Below are 19,024 nucleotides of genomic sequence, written 5' to 3' on the forward strand. Positions count from 1 at the left end.
AAGCGGCCTAATCTCCGGCCTAACAGTGCCAAAAACGAAACCGTGTATAATGTGTCGCTCTGTATGTGTACGTGTGAGCGAAAAGGGCCTTCTATTCATGCTCAACGAGACTCGCACAATAACGAGCGGAGTTTATCAGGATCGCCCACATTTACGAGAAGTTTCTCATTCAGCGGAATGTCATAACCTGTTACTTCTCGTAACGTTATCCGGGCCGCTGACGACGACGCCGACAAGCAATAAGAGATCGAGAATTTTATAGATTGCGATGACCCATTTCGCAGTGTGTGTGCGACGTCGAACGGCCTACTTTCGGGACAAGCGGCCTTAGGCCTGCGGGAGACACCTACGAAAATGGCTGGACAAAACCCACAGGAACGCCCTTACGAATTGAAGCTCAACAAGTGAGTTTGGCCAGTGGTATGGGGAGCTGGCGTCCCACAGGGCGTCGGTAGAAATCCAGGGTAGCAGGTGGCCAGAGGGGCGCCTGCGTGGCCCTACAGGTACGGGCCCCGGCCGTCTCAACAGGTAGTATGAGGTCCGGCGTCCTTTCGGCAGTTCTCGAGCACATCTCTCGCAAGGCCCCAACGCTAAATCGCCGGGAAGTTTCGGGTCTCGAGACCGTCGAAAAAGCGTCCTCGTGTTTCGAGATGATGCACACCCCGAACATGCGGATTTAAATTTTGGTAAGTTGTATAATTCCTCCTCCTCATCACTCTGTTATATCCCGATTTAGTAACAGTTCCAAGCCAATTTTTGTCACCCACAAACAAAACCAATCTTCCCATTTTAATTGAAACAAACGAGCATTATATGCTCTGCTGCAGCGATATATATTAAAAGCATCGGCGGCAAAGCTGTACTTTCCAGTCTTCGCCGTCGACATCAATTAGTTTAAGGACCGCAATCCCAGTCCGGATCTGTGTATAATCGCATTTGCTACATGGGAAAAGGCCTTTCATTCCGCATCGCCAGTTTTTCCTATGGGTCACTCAACTCATGTGGATTCCAAGGCAATCTCAAAGAGATATCTTCTGTCATCGGATCGTCTATCATGAAACGAAAGAGTGATGGTAATTTTTTCCATCATCGTCCTTGGCCTCCCTTTGACGGGTTGGAACATGTTCGTTAATAAATCATTTCCCCGATCCCTTTTCGATGAATTTTTAACGGCGCTGCCTGTTTTCATTTAGGTGATGGTTTTAGCCCGATAGGGATCGGGATGCTCGTCGAACGTCAAGCGATGTATTACCATTATAGGTATTTAGTTTCGGAATTCATTTACCGATATCTTTATAAACGTTATTTGCACCCCGTCAACGTAAACTTAGCTTAGTTAAGCCACGCTTAACATGACATTGTGATAAGTGTAAACGACAAAATGACTTAAAATGACAAGTCTCACTTGACGATCATGACAGCTGTTAAATGAAATGATTCTGAAACAAGTTTTTGATCCACAAACCTTGGACTGCAGAACGCTTCATTTAAAAGAAACACCCTGTATATGAGGTTCTATAATCTACTAAGAAGTAAGAATATTTGTCCATTAGACCCGTCTATATTTAATTGTAACATTTCTCTAATACATATTCCCATGCTTACCTTTAAACGTTCTTAAGATACCTATTAATCAATTATTTTAAATATTTCCACATAGGTTAAGAAGAAAGCATATACAAGCAGTTACTGCTATGCGGATTTAAACCTGCGAAGACTTCGCTTGATAACAGCTTAGTCTGGTGTCATCTTTATATAACAACTGTCATCTAACTTTGTAACGATGCTATTTCTCATCTTATTGCCTTCACATAAGTGTCTGTTTATCGGTATGACTGTATATGAGATTGACGAGAAATTAATTAAGTTTGAGCAGGAAATTTTAATATTAATTTACGAGGCGCGCGGTCCCAATCGAATCTTGCCGCTTTAAATCTGTTTTTGCTAATCGAATAACCTGGACTCGACCGGATTACGTTTAGATGGATAAATAAGTCAGTTTACAAACATAATTCTGTTTACCTACCTCGGTGGCTCCTGCTCTATCAATTTGTTTGCTCTACGTCGAGCGGAAGACCGGAAAGTTGAGCTCCGGTATTTGCATCTTCGAAAAGAACGATCTAAAAACTGTGCCTGGTCCATTAGGGAAGGTAATTTACCGTCTGCATTATTAGAAAGCGAGTCGGGAACTTATTGAAAGCCCGATCGCATCATATTATCCATTCCAAATATCTAGGATGCCTGTGAAATTTGCGGGGATTTGTCAGCCACTCTCGAAGACAAGATTGATTTTATTCCGCTTTCCTTCCTCGTTTGGAACGTTCAAAATAAACTTTCCCTTCGGTGGAATAAATCGAATTTTACTGTACGGGGAAGAGCCTCAAGTGAATTTATATGTATAATAACTCTCGCAAGTGAGTTTAACAGGCAGAAATTCCCCTTAAAAAAAAAAAAAACAAAATAAGCGGAATTTTCCCAAGTAGCTCTAGCGCTTTCTACTGATAGTATAAACCTCAAAAAAATCAAGGAAACCACCAATATTACCTGGCAGATTTCCTTTTAAAAAAAAAATGAACGTTCCTATGGAAATTAGCCAGTAGTGAAAGTTGACGGCACCTTAACAATTGAGAAAACTGAAATTTCAGTTTAGCCCTAAAGGCTAAGTATAGAATAGCGAAAATTTGTAACACTCGAGGAAAGAGCCTTAAGAATACTTCATAAATCTTACAAAATCATTCAAAAATTATAAAAATGCTTAATAGGCCAAAATTTATGAAATGGAATTGGTGTTTTAATCCTTATGAATGTCCTCAAAAAATGCGTCATAATCATATACTTCTCCTAACAAACTCTTGTTTTTCTTCAAACCTTAAATAAATCTACCCTCCGCCCTCCCACCCTCTAAAAAGGGATACTTCTTACTAACATAAAAGGCGACCAAACTCGACTTGTCGATTCCTAAACCCCGCATTATCGGTCATTCCTGAAAGCTCTTTTAAAGGGCCTCCCACGGGACCGCTGCCCCATGTATTTTGTACCTGAAAGTGCGTCATAGGAGACACGTTAGCACCTCTCAACTTTGAAATTGTAAAGTCGCCTGTAAAACAAGCAAAAAAAGCGGAAAGAAAACGAAGTAGTTACAATAGGATATGGATTTATTTGCGATTATGGATCTTTTAGCGACCCACAATGACAATTGACGTCTGACAACATTTCACACAATACAGAAACTTTTATTTATCTTTATGTCTTTAATGTATGCTAGGGTATACTTAATAAATTTGAAATTTCAATAAGTTTAACTTCTAGTTTTGATTTTATATGTTTTGTTCTTATGCAAAGTCCAAAAAAAGTATTAGAAAGTAAACTTCACTGTTAACTATATATTTTGTGTCATATGTCACCTTTAATGTCAATCGTCGAAAACCTAATAAACTGCTCGAGAATGCTTAATTTACGCCCCACCGAAACGTCGTCCACAATAAATAAATATCTCTTGACGGCTAAAGCAGTCGGGAGGGCCCTCTGATTGGGATTTTATTAAGCCCCAAAGCGGTTTTTATCCAAAAAAAGGGACGATCGATGATTCTAATCAGGGTGACGAACAGTGCCGTAGAAATTATTACTTAAAACACTTTTCTATGTCGCCATCCGTTGATTTAAATTTACAGATTGACTTAAGCGACAGTTGGTAAAAGACGGATGTCACAAGTTTCGTCATGCACCAAAATCCCCGACTCTGGAATTTTCATATCTAGGCGAATTTCGTATATTTCATTATTCCTAAAGGACCCACCTCCAAACCCGCCGTTGCCTATGTTAATGACTGGTGTGGTTAATAGCGATAACAGACAATAATTTAGATTTATCTCTCTACACGGGACGTCATGCGTATACAGAAGTGGAGGCGCAGGGGTGTAATTGCAGGCTGTCGATAGGGCCGACTTAACAATGCCTCTTGAGCAAGCAATTTAGCACAAACTATTTACCTATACTGTAGCACCCTCGGCCCTTAAGTTATTAGACGCTCCAATTTGGCCCTTTTGAATTTGGTAGGGTCGAGGCGAGCAATTTTGTAGACTTAAATTGAGTTGGATCCTTTGATACAGTTCCAAACTACACTAAAACGTTTGACAGAAGACAGAAGGCACCCCTCCGAGCTATTAGGGCGATGAAAAATCTCGGCAACTTTATAACTCCTTTCCGGATAACAAAGGCTTAATCAGGCCTCCAGAGATAAGGTTCGTTTGCTCGTATCGCGTTGTTTATGGCGACCCATTCGGGTTAAGTTCCTCGAATTAATCCATGAACTCCTCTTTCAGACGTTTTCGACGATGAACAAGAGAGTAGTAGGCCGCCGATTTCCCTCCACAGGTGACGAAAGGTCGCGACAACGTTTCGACTACTAGACCGAGCGTCCTTCTTCGGGACGCCGCCCGGGGGGGCGCAGATATGTAACCCCCCGGCGAACGCGCAGCCGCGCGTCCCCTCCACTAACATGTTCTCAAAATTGAGAAGTGGGAGTGGGGGCGGCGACCGCGACCTGCGCCCTCCGCTCGACACCAACCCTATCACTAACCACTACGATGTGGGCAAACAAATCGCCAATGCCGGACCTGAGTTCGTCTGGAAGATCTACGAGGCCTATAGGAAGAGCGATGGAAAGGTATGAAATGGATGAAACAAAAAAACTGCGGCCTAAGACATGGATCAGACATTCTCGAAATTTTGTTGAGAATATCTCAAGCTTCTGAGCTCTTACATTTCTGTTTAATCAACTAAGATAGGAAAAATATCATTTAATTGTGATATGAATAAAATATAACGGCTCTTTTATATGAACCACACATATACTTCAAAATAACATATACATTTCATGTAGACTAAATGCTTATTACACACGGGAAAATTTTGACAGACGTCTCTTATAATATAAATCAAAAATTCAGGTTTTTCCCCGAATTGACATATTGTTATGCCAGTGTGACAACATTAACTGGCAGGATCTCTACGCATCCCTTAGAAATATCCGTTACAATACTATAACAATCTCTGAGGAGCTGAAATTAACGTGTAACGAAAAACATCAAATCAGTTGCACAAATCTAACGAGGGCTTATGCAAAAAAGATGAGACCACTATGTGGGCATATTAATTCCTTTTCCAAAGCCGAAAGCCCCTGAAAGACCTCGAAACCGCTTTTTCTTTTTACATCGGCTTACCGCTAATGTAATCCATCACGAATGCGTCGTTCCGCTCATTGGAGGAGCAGATTACAGCTAAGCTCCGTACGCAATAGAGCCAATTAGGTGCGCTAAATTGTTATTTGAATTGAAAATCGTGAGAGACAGGAACGTGACAACATTGTAACATGAATCTGTCAAGTGTCATGTGACAGTAAAGTCGCGTCACGTGAAACGTTTGAGCGGCGTTGTCACTTGTTGTGTGCGTGATCGGATAAATGCTGTTGACGGGTGGTAATGGCAGCAATTTATCCCCCGCTGAAAGCCGACAGTTTATGGCGTCGTTTACGTTGTCAAGGTGTATTAAGCGCGTTGCAGGCAGCGGTATTCTCTCTCTATCGATTATAATATCTGGGACTAGTTCAACAGATAATAATTAACAGCCTTCGTGGAGAGGTTTAATGAGGATCCATTGTCGGCGGCTTGGCAACTTTCGAGCCTTTAAGCGTTTTAAAAGAGTTCAGAAGCCGCGTATTGGCGTAGAGCGGTGGTAGCCAATCGATGCGCCTCAGAATTACGTTAAAACGGAAGTTAAGGCGATAATGCCATTACGTACTCGCCTCGCTCGTTTTAGACGTAATTTCCTTTTAACGTCGCCCTGTCGCGGTTTATTTTTCTGTACGTGAGGTAAAGTCGCCGTTTTAAGGACTTAAATTAAGTTCCTTCCAGGTCGACGCCCCAGAATTTATGTCCTCCGACGCGAAAGGCCGTTTTCCTGATGTCTGACACGTCAAAAGCATCATCATTTGTCCTCGTACAGTAGCGTCAAAAAAAAACAATCTGCTATATCACAAATTTAAATTTCCCAGGGTTGCAACATCGCGTACCGCTAAACAAAATTAGCGGAGATGGTTTTAATTAAGCGAATTGCAATTCTGGATTTCTTCGCTGCTTATACAAAGCGCGATAACTTCTTGTTACATTGCCTGTTTCTATAATTAATATTCATGCTTTCTTCCCCACGGTGAAGCTAATGGTGGGTTAAGCCAATAACCAATTCAGCAACGTTACAGTTGAACAATTTTGACAGATGACAACCTTTAAACAAACATGACAACACGACAATAGGGAGAAGGCAATGAAATTTTTAACTGACAGTGTTACTTCTATTATATGACAACATCGCAAACAATTTGACACATTCTTGAACTTCTTTTTGACCAATGAGTCAGTATTGTCAGCTGATATAAAACACAAAGTTTTACTATTACTGCGACAATCTTTTTCCTACTGATCTAACCAGGCAGAGGAAAAGAAAAAAGAAGAATCTCTGATCTGTTGTAGTTATACAGTAACCTTTGCCGTCAATTAGTCCGTTATCCATTGTTGCCAAATGTTGTCTATTTTCTAAGTTATTGGATTAACTCCTCTTCTACTTAAATTAAATTCTTCTTGAAAAGTGAACGAAGCCCCTAAGAACAAAAAAAGAATGCATTGAATGTGGAAGTTTCCGCTTCCTAGTTTCAAGACAGAAAAACTTCCAACGGGAAAAATTAGTTTCGGATTTGCAAAGAGTAATAAGGAAACTTTCTCTATTACTACTGATCGCCTTAAATTTGTTCCTGTCCTAACAAGTTCGTGTCAAAAACTGAACTAAAATATTACATGTCAAATTGATTGTACCGAAACACTTTCATCATTTAACAGAATAACAGGACCATAATCCATCTGTCACGAAGTTGAGTGATAGTTGACGTATGAGATAGAGTTTCAAAATGAGATAAATTTATGATTTACAGAACTTTTCTCAGCATTAGTTCCAAATTTGAAAATGAAATAGCCTAAAAGTAAGAACGACAATTCGAATGGCGGACATAGTTGGAATTGGAACGTAGGCTGAAAAAGTGCTATCGATTCCGCCCGAGCCGTGTACGATAATCATCTCGTCGTGCCTCCGGGCTGGAGTTTTGCGGGCGGTAAGAGGTCTCTTTCGAGTCCGCTGTGATCTGGCTTTATTTACTCCCATCACTTTTGTTGTTTTTCTTTGTAACAAACCCGCTCGCTCGGGAAAATCCTTTTTTACACCACGCTGGCTTTGTTGCGCTCGGTTATAAGCCGTGTTTACGTGGGATCCCTATTTACTTTGGCGACTTTGATAAAGCGACCCCTCGCAACACATGTGGGAACGTTGTCTTGACAATTTGACTATGAAAGCGTGCGGCAACGTTGCCGTGAAAACTTAACAAATAGCGCTCCCTGTCAATCCGAATTTCACACAAATTCCAGCACATTTCTCTAGTTTTCTTTTCTCAAAAAATAATTATAAGGTTAATCAAGAATACTCAAAAAGTAGAATAAATTTCTCCAAATCTTTTAGAATACTCAAAATTTTTCAACTTATCAGTCCAAATCAAGAGCAAATTTGTTTACTTTTCTATGATTTTTAATATAGCAAATTATAGAAAAATATGGAATATGAAAAAAGTCGAAAACTTCCTTTTAAGTTCAGGCAACATCTTTGATACTCAAAACAACAAAAAAATCCTTTAATGTCACTCCAGATTACTCAAAGTAGGAGGTGAAATTTCTTTCAGCGCCGTACGTCCCTCACTTTAATTTTAGACTAAATTTAAAGGGAATTTCAGTTCTGACGTGACCGCCCACACACAATCTAAATTCGCTCCCTATTTCAGGAATGTTCGGTTTTCGTCTTCGAAAAGCGTTGCGCCGAGAAACTGCACAAACCAAAAAGAAAAGAAACCGTGACGGAAATCTTGCGAAATAGCATCAAGGAGCTGGAGATATACCGACACCCCAAGGTACGATTTCCGATGGCTGAAAGCATGCCATTGACAGCTATGATGACTTACAGTTGTTGCACGTGCTGCACTCTATTGAGGAATGCGACAACACGCTGGCCTTTGCCTCTGAACCGGTTTATGCTAGTTTGGCCAACATCTTCGCCTTCCAGGAATCGGTGGTGGCCACCTCTTCACCAGGAGGCACCCAGCAGCCACCCTCAAAACCTGGACTCCTACAGAGGGAATACAACTTCCTGGACATCGAACACAAGTACGGATTGTTGCAAGTAAGTAGTCAAATCTGAAGTGAAGTATTGTAAGTTTCAGTAACCGCTATATTGCATTTCCAATGCAATATGGCGGAGCAATGTTACCAGCGTGTGAAATAACTTCCAATATCTATATTGAACAATTGCTCACAATGTGACTGCTTACTTTAAAAAGTAGCTGTCAATAACGGTCATATTGAATTCGCGGCATTGTCAGATTCACAGCTACCATAGCTCTTCCATAGTAATACGGATGTTAATTTTGAAGTTTTAACCGCCTTGTGCTGCGCTCCTATACGCCCTTTTCCGCCGAAATGTATTCTGTTTAGCTCAGGGCTAATTAGGTATGGAAGTTTTAATTGAATTTTCTTTAATCTTCCGGGGATTAAGACGTTTCGGCCTGCATGTAATGCGACACGCTTCCATTGTGATGCAGGTAAAAGGGTTGTCTCGCCTTAATAAGGTAGAAAGTTTTTGATGTAACTTTCAAGGGGATTTCAGAAAAAAAATTAATATTTCTCGCAAATCCAGGAACGTACTCATTTAAGTCTGTTTTCCGCAGATAACAGAGGCTCTCTCTTTTCTTCATTTTACTGGGCACGTGATCCACAAAAATGTGTGTCCGGCTAGCATCCTGGTCACTAAACGAGGCACCTGGAAGCTGGCTGGAATGGAATTTATAGGTGAGTAGCACCCTCTTCTCCATTATGTAATTACCAACAAAATGGCTGTTTACTTAATCGATAAAATCGGGAGACATTTCGATATTAAATTCAGAACTTCCCGCGAAGCAAACTTCCTCGCAATTCGGAATATTCGCAGAGGGTCGCTTTGATTGTGTGTTTTATGCAAAGTTTGCGGCTACAAGACGAATATTAATTATGCCGCGTTTGTAGAGAAACTACACGATGCCCAAGACGGCCAGGAAGTGCCTTGCCAACCCTGGACGTCCCGGCTCTCGAAGATGGTCCAACCCAACCTCGATTACATGGGTAAGTTAACACTAACAAAGAAATTTCGTGAGACTTTCGGCAAACGAAGTCCTTATGGCACCATGCATGCATTGACTTGTGAAATGAGAAACAAAAGAGCGAAGCGGTGTTGCCCTATATTGTCGAAAATTTATTAGCCTACTAATTTCGATTGAAAAAGGTGACATTGGCCTATTTATTAACTACTTTCTTATGCAACGGGAGTTGCTTATGTGGAAGTACTTCATAACTCATAAAGTGAGAAAGAAATTAGTAATACTCTATTAACACAACTGTAAATCCAAATTAAACAAATTCATCTACCTGCAAGCCACAAAAAAGCAATGTTGCCTTATTTACTAACTATCTTTAACAATAGGAAACGAACTGTTATGTTTTTTTAACGACTCAATTACTGCGGCAGCCGTGTAACTATCGGTTTGCCAACTATGAAACAAAAGCGACCGCGATGTTGCTTTATTAACAAGCAATTAAAAAAAAGCATATTTCCTTCTTTCATTATATCAGTTAACAAATACGCAATTGACAAAAACAATGCTGCCCTATTTTTCCTGGATCTTTAACTCCGGGAATCTGTTGAGCTCACAAATAAATTTACTGCAAACAAAAGAAAAAAGTTACGTTGCCGTAATTACGTTCCTTACTAGCTTTACGTAACGTCGGGAACCAAACTACAGAGGTGTCTTTAATGTGCCATATTTTAACAACACTGTATCCTCTGAGTTGTCAATTATGATTTTGCTGGTCAACTGAGAAAAAAGACATATGCGATGTTGTCCTATTTACGGATTGCTCTTAACTTAAATAGTGAATATTGTGTTGCCCCATTTCCTATTAATTTGTCAAACTGTTCATAACTTCCAGAAAAATCAGACAAATTTTTTCTAGTAGAGTATGTATGCATGTCAAGAAAAAAACAAAAGAAAACGGCGGGTGTTACCTTACCACTTTCCGCCCTTAATACGGTGAATCACTCTGTTGTGTATGTTTTTCGGAGCAGTGGCCTGTCAAGTGAGGAACAAATGACGAGTGCAATGTTGCTCTATTTATCCTCTGTCTTTGACAATGCCGGATTGTGTTTCCGTCTTTCAAGTTGTCGTCCATTGATTAAACGTTCGTTGCAACCAGTGCGGTTTGAAGTAGGAAAGGGCACGCAAGCGTAAGGAAATTTATCGTTGCGATGAAAGGCGACTAATTTGTTTGAAAGCATGCCGACTTATTTCGCTCCTTTAAAAATATGTTTTAGGTAATATTCCGTCGACGAAATTACCGACAAATGAGACGACAGATAATTAAAAAGATTTCTTAGGCACAAAGCGAGTTTAATTGATGTCAACGCGAGTAAATGACATTTACGACGATTTTTTTATGTCGGCTCTCTTCATCTCTCTTTAGGGCGTAACTTACTATTACACGTGATTGTGGCAAAAAGCGACTGAAATCAATCCAAACTGGGGCACGAGTTTCCAAATAAACTCCCCGAATAAGGAATTAACAGTCGCTCGAGAAAAGCAATATTCCAGCACTAGGGCTCCCGGGAAAAATACGCGGTTTTGTATTATTTGCCAACTTGAAAAATGTTTTATTTATGTATCTGCAAGAGGCAGAAACCTTATAAATTTTAAAGGACCTGCATTGAGCTAGAATCTTAAGTCGAATCATTGAATGGCAACACTGTAGGTGAGGTTTGACAGAAAGAATAAACGCACTTTCGCTAGCTTTGCGTCACGTAAGCAATTTGACAAACAAATGTGAGCTGCCGCGTTGCCACACGTACCGTTACGACAAATCACTTAAATCTCCGTGTCACGGACGACTTCCAACTTCCATACAAACTCCGAAAACACCATTAAAACTTTTTAGTGTCAAAGTTTCAAGTGCCTAAACTTTTAATTCGATTGAGGGTGTAATCGATGCGTTTTTGACGTGCAGCCCCGGAATGCCAGCAACAGTCCAAGTGCAGCATTATGAGCGACATGTTCTCGCTAGGGTTGATCATGTGTGCTATCTTCAACAACGGACGTTCCCTCATCCAGGCCAACTACTCCAGTTCGGCGTACTCCAAGCAATTTGAGCTGGTAACAACCCTTTTATTATTAGATTTCCCATGCTAAATGGCGTGCTTTGAGTTTATACCTATAAAGGGACAAGGGGCGAAACAAAAGCGAGATCTCCCGTAGGAGATTACTTTGAAGTGAAGTAGGTAAAGGGGTTATAATTCCACGGCTAATCTTTCGGTGTGCGACCAAAATCCTGAAGTCCCCCGATGGAGGAGAGGGAACGATTTAATGAAAATTTAATGTTGGAGAACGCGATGTCACCGTCTAATTAGTTTTTCACGGCGTTTCGACCAATTTCCAACACATTATGCATCAGTTTTAATTATTTAACCATTATTAGGAACTCTAAAAATGAATACGACTTCTAGTGGTGAACAAACAAGATGATGAAACCAATTATTTTTTGACATTTGAAATTGTTACACGCTTTCCTCGGTTTGTTTATGTTTCGCAGTGCCCTCATCGGTACTTTTAGTTCCCAATTTCTTCAAACAGATAGAGGACCAACTTCGCAACATTCTCCCTCGAGTACCAGCAGGTCTTCAAGAGTGCGTCGTGCGATTGGTCAACAAAGACGTGCGCCAACGGCCCACCGCGCAGCTGCTCATGCTTCTCAAGTACTTCGAGTGAGTGCACAATAATCAATTAAAGAATTTTTACTCATTTGTGTATGAATTAGCGACCCCATGGTACAAGCCCTGCAGTACCTGGACACAATAATGATGAAGGATCCAACGCAGAAGAACCATTTTTATCGGAACACGCTCAAAGACGCCCTGCCGTATATTCCCAAAGTACGTGAATAAGGTGTTTCGATTTTTTCAATGTCGATTTTTAACATGAGGATCTAAAAAGCCATTGGAGAATACAGAGTCGGTCAAATGAAAGAAAGTTGCTTTCTGACGAGAGACGCAAATGCCAATTTCTTACTGAGAAAGCATCTAAAAATATTTAGAAAGAAATAACGTTACCGCTGTTTAATCCACTCTGTATAAAGTATCTCTAATAGTTTTCGAGATCGTCATATTGACACTTCGGTTTGAGGCATCATATATTGGCAACATTGCAGCAACAGCAGGTCAACTAATGGCGGACAAAAATGGCTACCGGGCGTAAATATCGGAAGTTAGACAAGGGTTTACGTTATTATTCCCCGGACTCTATTTACGGTCCGAAATTAGTTTGCATATTTAGTTTAGTGCGGAAACAACTTTATTTGTGAAAATCGATAATGCCGCTAGGATTGTCTGTTTATTTTGTAATTCTAGCATAATGAATCCCCGAGAATTTATTTCGTCACAAAATTCATTTTACTAAAATTATTAACTCCTTAACAGTAACTCAGAATACGTCAATGGGCTATCATCTATCATGACACATGACCACTTCAATTGTCAAGCTCTTCCAGGCCGTGTTGCCACAAAAACTCATCGAGGCACATTTTTTAAATAGTCTTTAAAAAAGATTCGATAGCAAACCAACAAATCTTGCAAGAGTTTAAAACTTACATCAAAAAAACAGCAGAAAATTTCCAATACTCAATGAAAGTTATGGGTGTACCTCATACTAAAGCAAATACTTGAAAAAGTAGTTTCCGTAACTTTTTGCTGGTGCTAACAAAAAGAAAATACGGAACATCGTCGCATTTCTCATTTTTTCTCAGAAATTATGGTACCAGCATGTATGGCCATCATTGCGACAGGAGATGTGTTCGCAAGAGGTTCTAGCCGCCGTCCTGCAGCCTGTTCTCTTCATCGTACAGGAATCCACTGTGGAGGAATACGAAACATTCATTCTGCATAATTTTCGGCAAATCTTTGCCGCTCCCAAGACTGTTCAGGCGGCTGTTACTATCCTGGAAAGTCTGCATATAATCTTAGAGAAGACACCCAGAGAGGAGATCAAGAGTGAAGTTTTGCCGATGCTCTATAATGCATTCGACAGCCCTACTATTCAAGTGCAGGTGAGTAAACTTAAAATATGGTAATATTTTTTTTTTATCACGTTGTTTAGGAATAATTACTATAAGCACGTAGTTCTACTAACAAGAATGAATTTATTTGACATGAGTAAATAATCCGATCCTAATCCCACAAAACCTCGATTTACTTACTGAGTGGACAAACTGCAACATATTTAATATTGTTGTATGTGGTAGAACGCGGCGTTGATAGCGGTTATCAACATATCGGACTACTTGGACGAAAGCGCGATTAAGATGATCATTCTCCCGAAAACCAAAGTGATCTACCAGAACAACCAAAATGATCTGAAGCTGGTGTCCAACGTCCTCTCTTGCATCGAGCGCAGTCTGGACCGTCTGGACAAGTCCCAGATCATCGACGAAATCATGCCCTTGCTCCTGGAGATCAGACTTAATGACCCTATGGTCATTTTAAGGGTTGTTAGTAAGTTTATAATATTACTTTATTTCCTAGAATTATTAATGATGCGGGTATATCCAGATATTTATCGATTGATGCTCAGCGACAAGAAATACGGCCTGAGCGTAAGCCTGATGGCTACCAAAGTGATGCCTCACCTAATCCCTCAAACAGTCAATCCCTCCTTGAATCTGGAGCAGTTTACGGTACTTATAGAGGTGTTGCAAGACATGTTAGACCAAATCGACCGCAACCAGCGCAATAAGCTCAAGCTGGATAATTTATCTCTGCCCAGTCCCGAAAGACACCGCCCATTACGCCACCAATATAGTTCAGATAACATGCACGTACCCCCTTTCAATATCCCCAATCTACGCATCGAGCAGAGGAAGACGTCCAGCGCGGAAGACATGCAGAGGAAGAACTCGACAGGCGGCATTTTGAGTGGATCCTGGTGGTTTGGGGCGCCTTCTTCTCCAGACAGCAATTTCCTACGAGTAGCCAACGCATTCCCTAACAGAAGGTTATCGGACAACACCCTAATGACCCCCAAGATCCGGATAGCACCCTCTTGTGCTTCGTCACCAGGTGGAACCCCCGGAGGAGGCCTGCCCATTCGAAGACATTCCAGCATTGGTCCACAGGAACGAAGAGGGTCCACTGTTAATTTGTCCCCCCCAACGGTAAGCCGCTCCTGTCACAATAATGCAACTTTCCTCATGTGTTTTTATAACATTGAGAAGCAAGCGGTGGCAACATCGCAAAGTTATTGAGAAATGCGACGATGGCATCGTTTCTTTTTGTTCAAAATGATTCAAAAACCGGAATCAATGTTTCCTATTTAGGGCCTGTCTAACGGGTATGTGCCAGGGCGTGGCTCTCACGGCAGCCTCATGTACCAACGGAAACATTCGGGAGTGAGTCTATTATTCACATTTACCCCCTAAACTCCCATTGTTTAATACCGAATTTTTCCGCTCAATACCCCTTGGAGAGACCTTGTGAGAAATTAATAATGTGTATATAAATGGTGATCTTTAAAAAAAACTTAAGCAGGTGTTGAGATATCAGAGGCATGTTGTTGATAAATTCATCTGTTAATTTGTTGTTAGTCAGATATTGATGGAGGATAGCAAATGACTTAATCAATACCCTACGTTTACTAATCGGCACTTACTAAAACATTTTTTTATGATCACCCATTATACTAATTTTATTGTATATTATGAACATAACTTCATTGTAAACACTATAATTACACCAAGGTCAGATCACCACATTATACCTATACCCCATGAAAGTTAAAAATAATGCAGCCAGAGGGCGCATTACAGTGGCTCAATTGGGAACTCAATTTGAGGTTATGATTCGTTACTTCCTCAGATTGTTTCACAGCGTCCTCATTGGTAGGTTTAGTTCCCAGTTCAGGATAGTGGTGACAAAAGTCGTGAGTTGTCATGTTGATGTAAATAATATCACATTATAACATATTCTTTAACTTCTTATAAAGATTTTTCAAAACCTTATGAATATAAAGATGACCAAACCATATATCGGAAAATCTCAAAAAATCACTGCAAATCGTAGAAAAATCGATAGAAATTTCCGAAAATTCCATAAGATCCTCTTAATTTCAAAACAATTTTCAAAATTCTCCTTGATATCATGTAAAAATCCCTAAAAATTTTACACCTATTATTATTAAAATGTTAAAATTTGCCCAATTATGGCGACAAATACCACACCAGCCAATCACAATAAGGAACTATTTATCGCCACTATCCTGAATAGCGCCACTGTAGGACGCCACGCCAAAAGACGTCCTCTGGTGGCCCTATTTTCACAAAATACTGAACACGGCATCTAATTGGCCCACAGGGCGCCTTCGGGTACAGCTCAGTGTCCCGAGAGGGCTCGAGCCTTTCCGTGCCTTCGACGTCACACGTAAGTCATCACCCATATCAGACTCAGAAAAAAATGTCAGTGTTCTCATTGTGCCCCACCTACTCCACTTCACCCGCCCTTAATCACCCTAAGTGAACGGGGCGAATCACCACTCACTCGAATACTTCACAAAATCATCAATCACATACTGATCGGCTATAAATTGAGGTATGTTTGAGTCACTTTTCCCGTTATTTTATAGTCTGCGTTAGGGAAAAATGGCTTGAAAACCTCGAAGGTGTTTGTGTGGTCCCCATTGATACCTCAAACCCTTCAAAGCTTGACATGAATGTTAACTCTAAGTCTTTAAAAGATGGTTCCTAACCTAAAATTAAATTTGGTGCAGCTGGCCAGGAACATGATAGTAAGTATTCTGAAGATTACACCAACTTTGATGGTAATGTTACGATTTAAAGGGCGGTTCGATGCCGAACACGAGCAGCAGCGTGCCGTTCCTGCTAAGCAGTAGCATGCAGTCAATCAGATCCAGGCGCCCATCAGCCGCTCTGGGCGGTTCACAGGGCGGCAGTAGCGGCTTACTGCAGCAGCTCGGATCCGGCATGGTAAGACTTCCCCCCACCCCACCGCACCGCGGGGGCGGCCGGGCGTCGGCGGGGCTGCCCGCCCCCACCGGCCCGGTCCGCAAATGCCCCTCCCTCAACATAACGTTTAGCTGAGCAGCCGCCTTCCTCTTGACGCCGCCACCGTCGCCGCCCTTTGCCGCCCCAGTTGCCGGTAACCACTTGTTTGTCTCTGTCTCGACACCTGTGAGTGTCCTTTGCACGCCACTGCTCCCAGGGGTGCGGTTCACGCTCGAATGTTCTGGCTTTTTCCAGATTTCTTTTACTTCGGTATCGCCAAAAAGCCAGAACATTCTGGATAAACCGCTGGGATGCGTTCGAGACAGTCCGAGACGCGTAAGAGGTTTTTTGTCCTGTATTTCTTGGTGTTTAGATAGTGTTTTTCTGTGTGATTTCTTAGACGTTTATTAGTGTAAATAATCAAACACCCGACATGAACCACCATAGGAACATAGCGATGACATTTCTTCGAGGTTCGAATTTATTGGTCAGAATCTCGAACGCAGCCCAAAATTTTCGTTGTGTTGTGTCCTCTTCAATAAAAACATCATGTAACAGTCTGACAACGCTGACAAGAGTTAAGAAACGCGTTCAACAGTGTTGCCACTAGCTCCATTAAAAATCTATATAGAGGAATAGTGACTTGACATAACAAAGCGACCCCTAAATTACAATCACCTATATGAGCAACACCTCACACCTGACGCTTATAGTTAATTAATGTTTGTAGTTGTGTCTCTGTCGCATGTACGACCCAAATATCACTGTCATGTGTCAAACTGAGACCTTGTCTGTGTTTCAGTATCAGTTTTTCGGTGGACGTCAGTAAATCCCGTTGTCGGCGGTGTCGTGCACCCATCACCCCTCCACCCGCACCATCCGTCGCGACAACACGTCCCCCTCCCCTACTTAAAGCAACCCCAAGAGTGGCAATCGAACGACAATCAGAAAATATGGACTTTTGTTGTGTATGGCGTATCATATTGTAATGTGGAAGAAAAAGAGGTCGGTTAGTTGTGCCAAAATAATTTTCAACTTCCACTATCACCAAATCATTACGTCCTCTTTTTTGCACTCCTACCCTCTCCCACAGCCAGGGGCGGGCTCAACTATCTCGTTAATTCGGTGACGTCACCGGTTGACCTTGAAGACAAATAAATATCAAATGACTAAGTCGTCAACGTCAAATTTAACCTGACGTCACACGCTGCTGGCCTACTATAATATACGAGGCATGTCTAACGCCCGTCCCTTTTTTTTAAAGAAAACTGAATATGTGTGTCTTTTTCCGCCTTGTAATTGTTAAAGATTATACTATATAGAAAGAGAGAGAGACGTGTATAGTTACTATTATTCTACAATTTCGACAATCGCCTATTAATTAATTAAATTAACGAGGAAAATTGATGAGAGGACAGATTATAGCCTCGAGATGTTATACACTTCATATTTTTCATATAAGACATATTTTCATTAAATAAATGTTTATGACAATGTGAAGAATAGCTAGTCGATAGATTATTTGTAAAAGATGTGATCATTGTTGTCTCTTCGCTGTTTTTCAAGGATCTTAACTCAGTTTTTTTTCTTTGCCTTCTTTTTAGTTAAGGAAGTACCCAATGAGGATGTACACAGGGTCACTAGGAGATCGCTTCCACGGGTTAAACAACCTCAATTATTTTTAAGCGATTCTTGTAATTATTTCTGAATTCTCTACAGTGTTGCTTTTTGAACTAAATTTACGAAAGATCAAGGATTTTAGCAATACTTTTTTACTGGTCGCAGCACTGTAGGGCGTGTTTGAAATTTAGAGCTAAAATGCACAAACAATGTCTCCGCCATATTGTTGCTGTGCTTCGTTACGTAATTTCCATAAACATGTTTTCTTCCAAATTAAACCTTTTCAACCCTTCTGGGGAAGCACAGCAGACAACCGCCATTTTGAAATACATAATTATTATAAGAAGTACTTTTCTAGGACAGTTTTATAATCACTTTTTGACAATCTTTTATCGTGTATGCACGAGCGATACATACCCCTTTCGTTGTTGTCGTCCTTTAGAAAAAAAGATGACAACACTCTTTAGACTAATTACCGTAGATTATTGTGTATACAATTTTCAAAATGAAAATTCGCCAATTCTTCAACACCCGATCATATCAAGATGAACTGTTTGTATAAATCATGTTTCTTACATTATGGTTGGTGTAAATAGCTCGGATAGATTTACTATAATAAATTATTGTGAATGTGATTCTCTGGTGGAGAAACAAAAATCAAAGAATGATAGTACAAAAGAACAATAAAATGGTAAAAGGAAATCTCATCGGTTGTGCGGGAATGTTGAAAAAATATTTTTGTTAGCCACAATTCTCCGTATATTAACTTCAATTAATTACTCGTCAATATACCTCTAATTATAACGTTAATTGCTAAGGAATTGAACTGAGGATTCCAACCAATCATGGCAGCGTATTAAATGTACCTTCAAAGTGTTCCTGATGTAGCAATCTTCAGTCTTTCGATACTCTGAAAGAGGCGTTCTCTGAAACTGTCTCATTGAGTACAGCTTCTGCGACCCTCGACACAAAGGCACTTCTACATATTTGTTATAATAAATAAATAATATGGTTCTACCTCTATATCGATGTTACTTCATTTAAAAAAAATATATATCTTTATCCGTGTTTTCCTGGATTCGTGAGATTTTCTATGACATATCAAAAGTTTGGATGTAACACGATCAGAAAATATACAATGTGATAATATGTTTATTCACGAGTTTTATTTCATTATCACCCTAAAGAAA

General features: G+C 40.6%; 1 protein-coding gene across 6 annotated transcripts; it reads left to right on the forward strand.

Annotated features, from left to right (window-relative positions):
- The first annotated feature begins 518 nt into the window (after positions 1-518).
- bma (SCY1-like protein bma) lies at positions 519-18,989 on the forward strand. Of its 6 annotated transcripts, none has more exons than XR_010752340.1 (17): positions 519-686; positions 4,323-4,666; positions 7,877-8,002; positions 8,056-8,271; positions 8,816-8,936; positions 9,150-9,245; positions 11,178-11,323; positions 11,801-11,931; positions 11,985-12,099; positions 12,969-13,268; positions 13,464-13,713; positions 13,771-14,372; positions 14,535-14,606; positions 15,568-15,633; positions 15,980-15,997; positions 16,050-16,368; positions 17,017-18,989. XR_010752340.1 is itself a non-coding variant. In XM_066394411.1 (17 exons), the coding sequence occupies exons 2-17, from the start codon at positions 4,499-4,501 to the stop codon at positions 17,897-17,899; spliced, it is 2,655 nt and encodes an 884-aa protein (XP_066250508.1). In that variant the 5' UTR covers positions 519-686; positions 4,323-4,498; the 3' UTR covers positions 17,900-18,989. The 6 variants fall into 6 exon arrangements, 3 of the variants coding, with proteins under 3 accessions (XP_066250508.1, XP_066250510.1, XP_066250511.1); XM_066394411.1 differs by having other exon boundaries at positions 16,050-16,196; positions 17,819-18,989; XM_066394413.1 differs by having other exon boundaries at positions 520-686; positions 16,050-16,196.
- Positions 18,990-19,024: the final 35 nt, after the last annotated feature.

The sequence above is a fragment of the Euwallacea similis genome, chromosome 10 (assembly GCF_039881205.1).
Source record: "Euwallacea similis isolate ESF13 chromosome 10, ESF131.1, whole genome shotgun sequence".
NCBI lineage: Eukaryota > Metazoa > Arthropoda > Insecta > Coleoptera > Curculionidae > Euwallacea > Euwallacea similis.

Bases quoted from the DNA above. Each gene is read 5' to 3' on its own strand.
- bma (XM_066394411.1), top strand. From the start codon at position 4,499: ATGTTCTCAAAATTGAGAAGTGGGAGTGGGGGCGGCGACCGCGACCTG. The intron at 9,246-11,177 runs GTAAGTTAACAC...TTTGACGTGCAG, and splicing joins ACCCAACCTCGATTACATGG to CCCCGGAATGCCAGCAACAG. The intron at 13,269-13,463 runs GTGAGTAAACTT...TGTATGTGGTAG, and splicing joins GCCCTACTATTCAAGTGCAG to AACGCGGCGTTGATAGCGGT.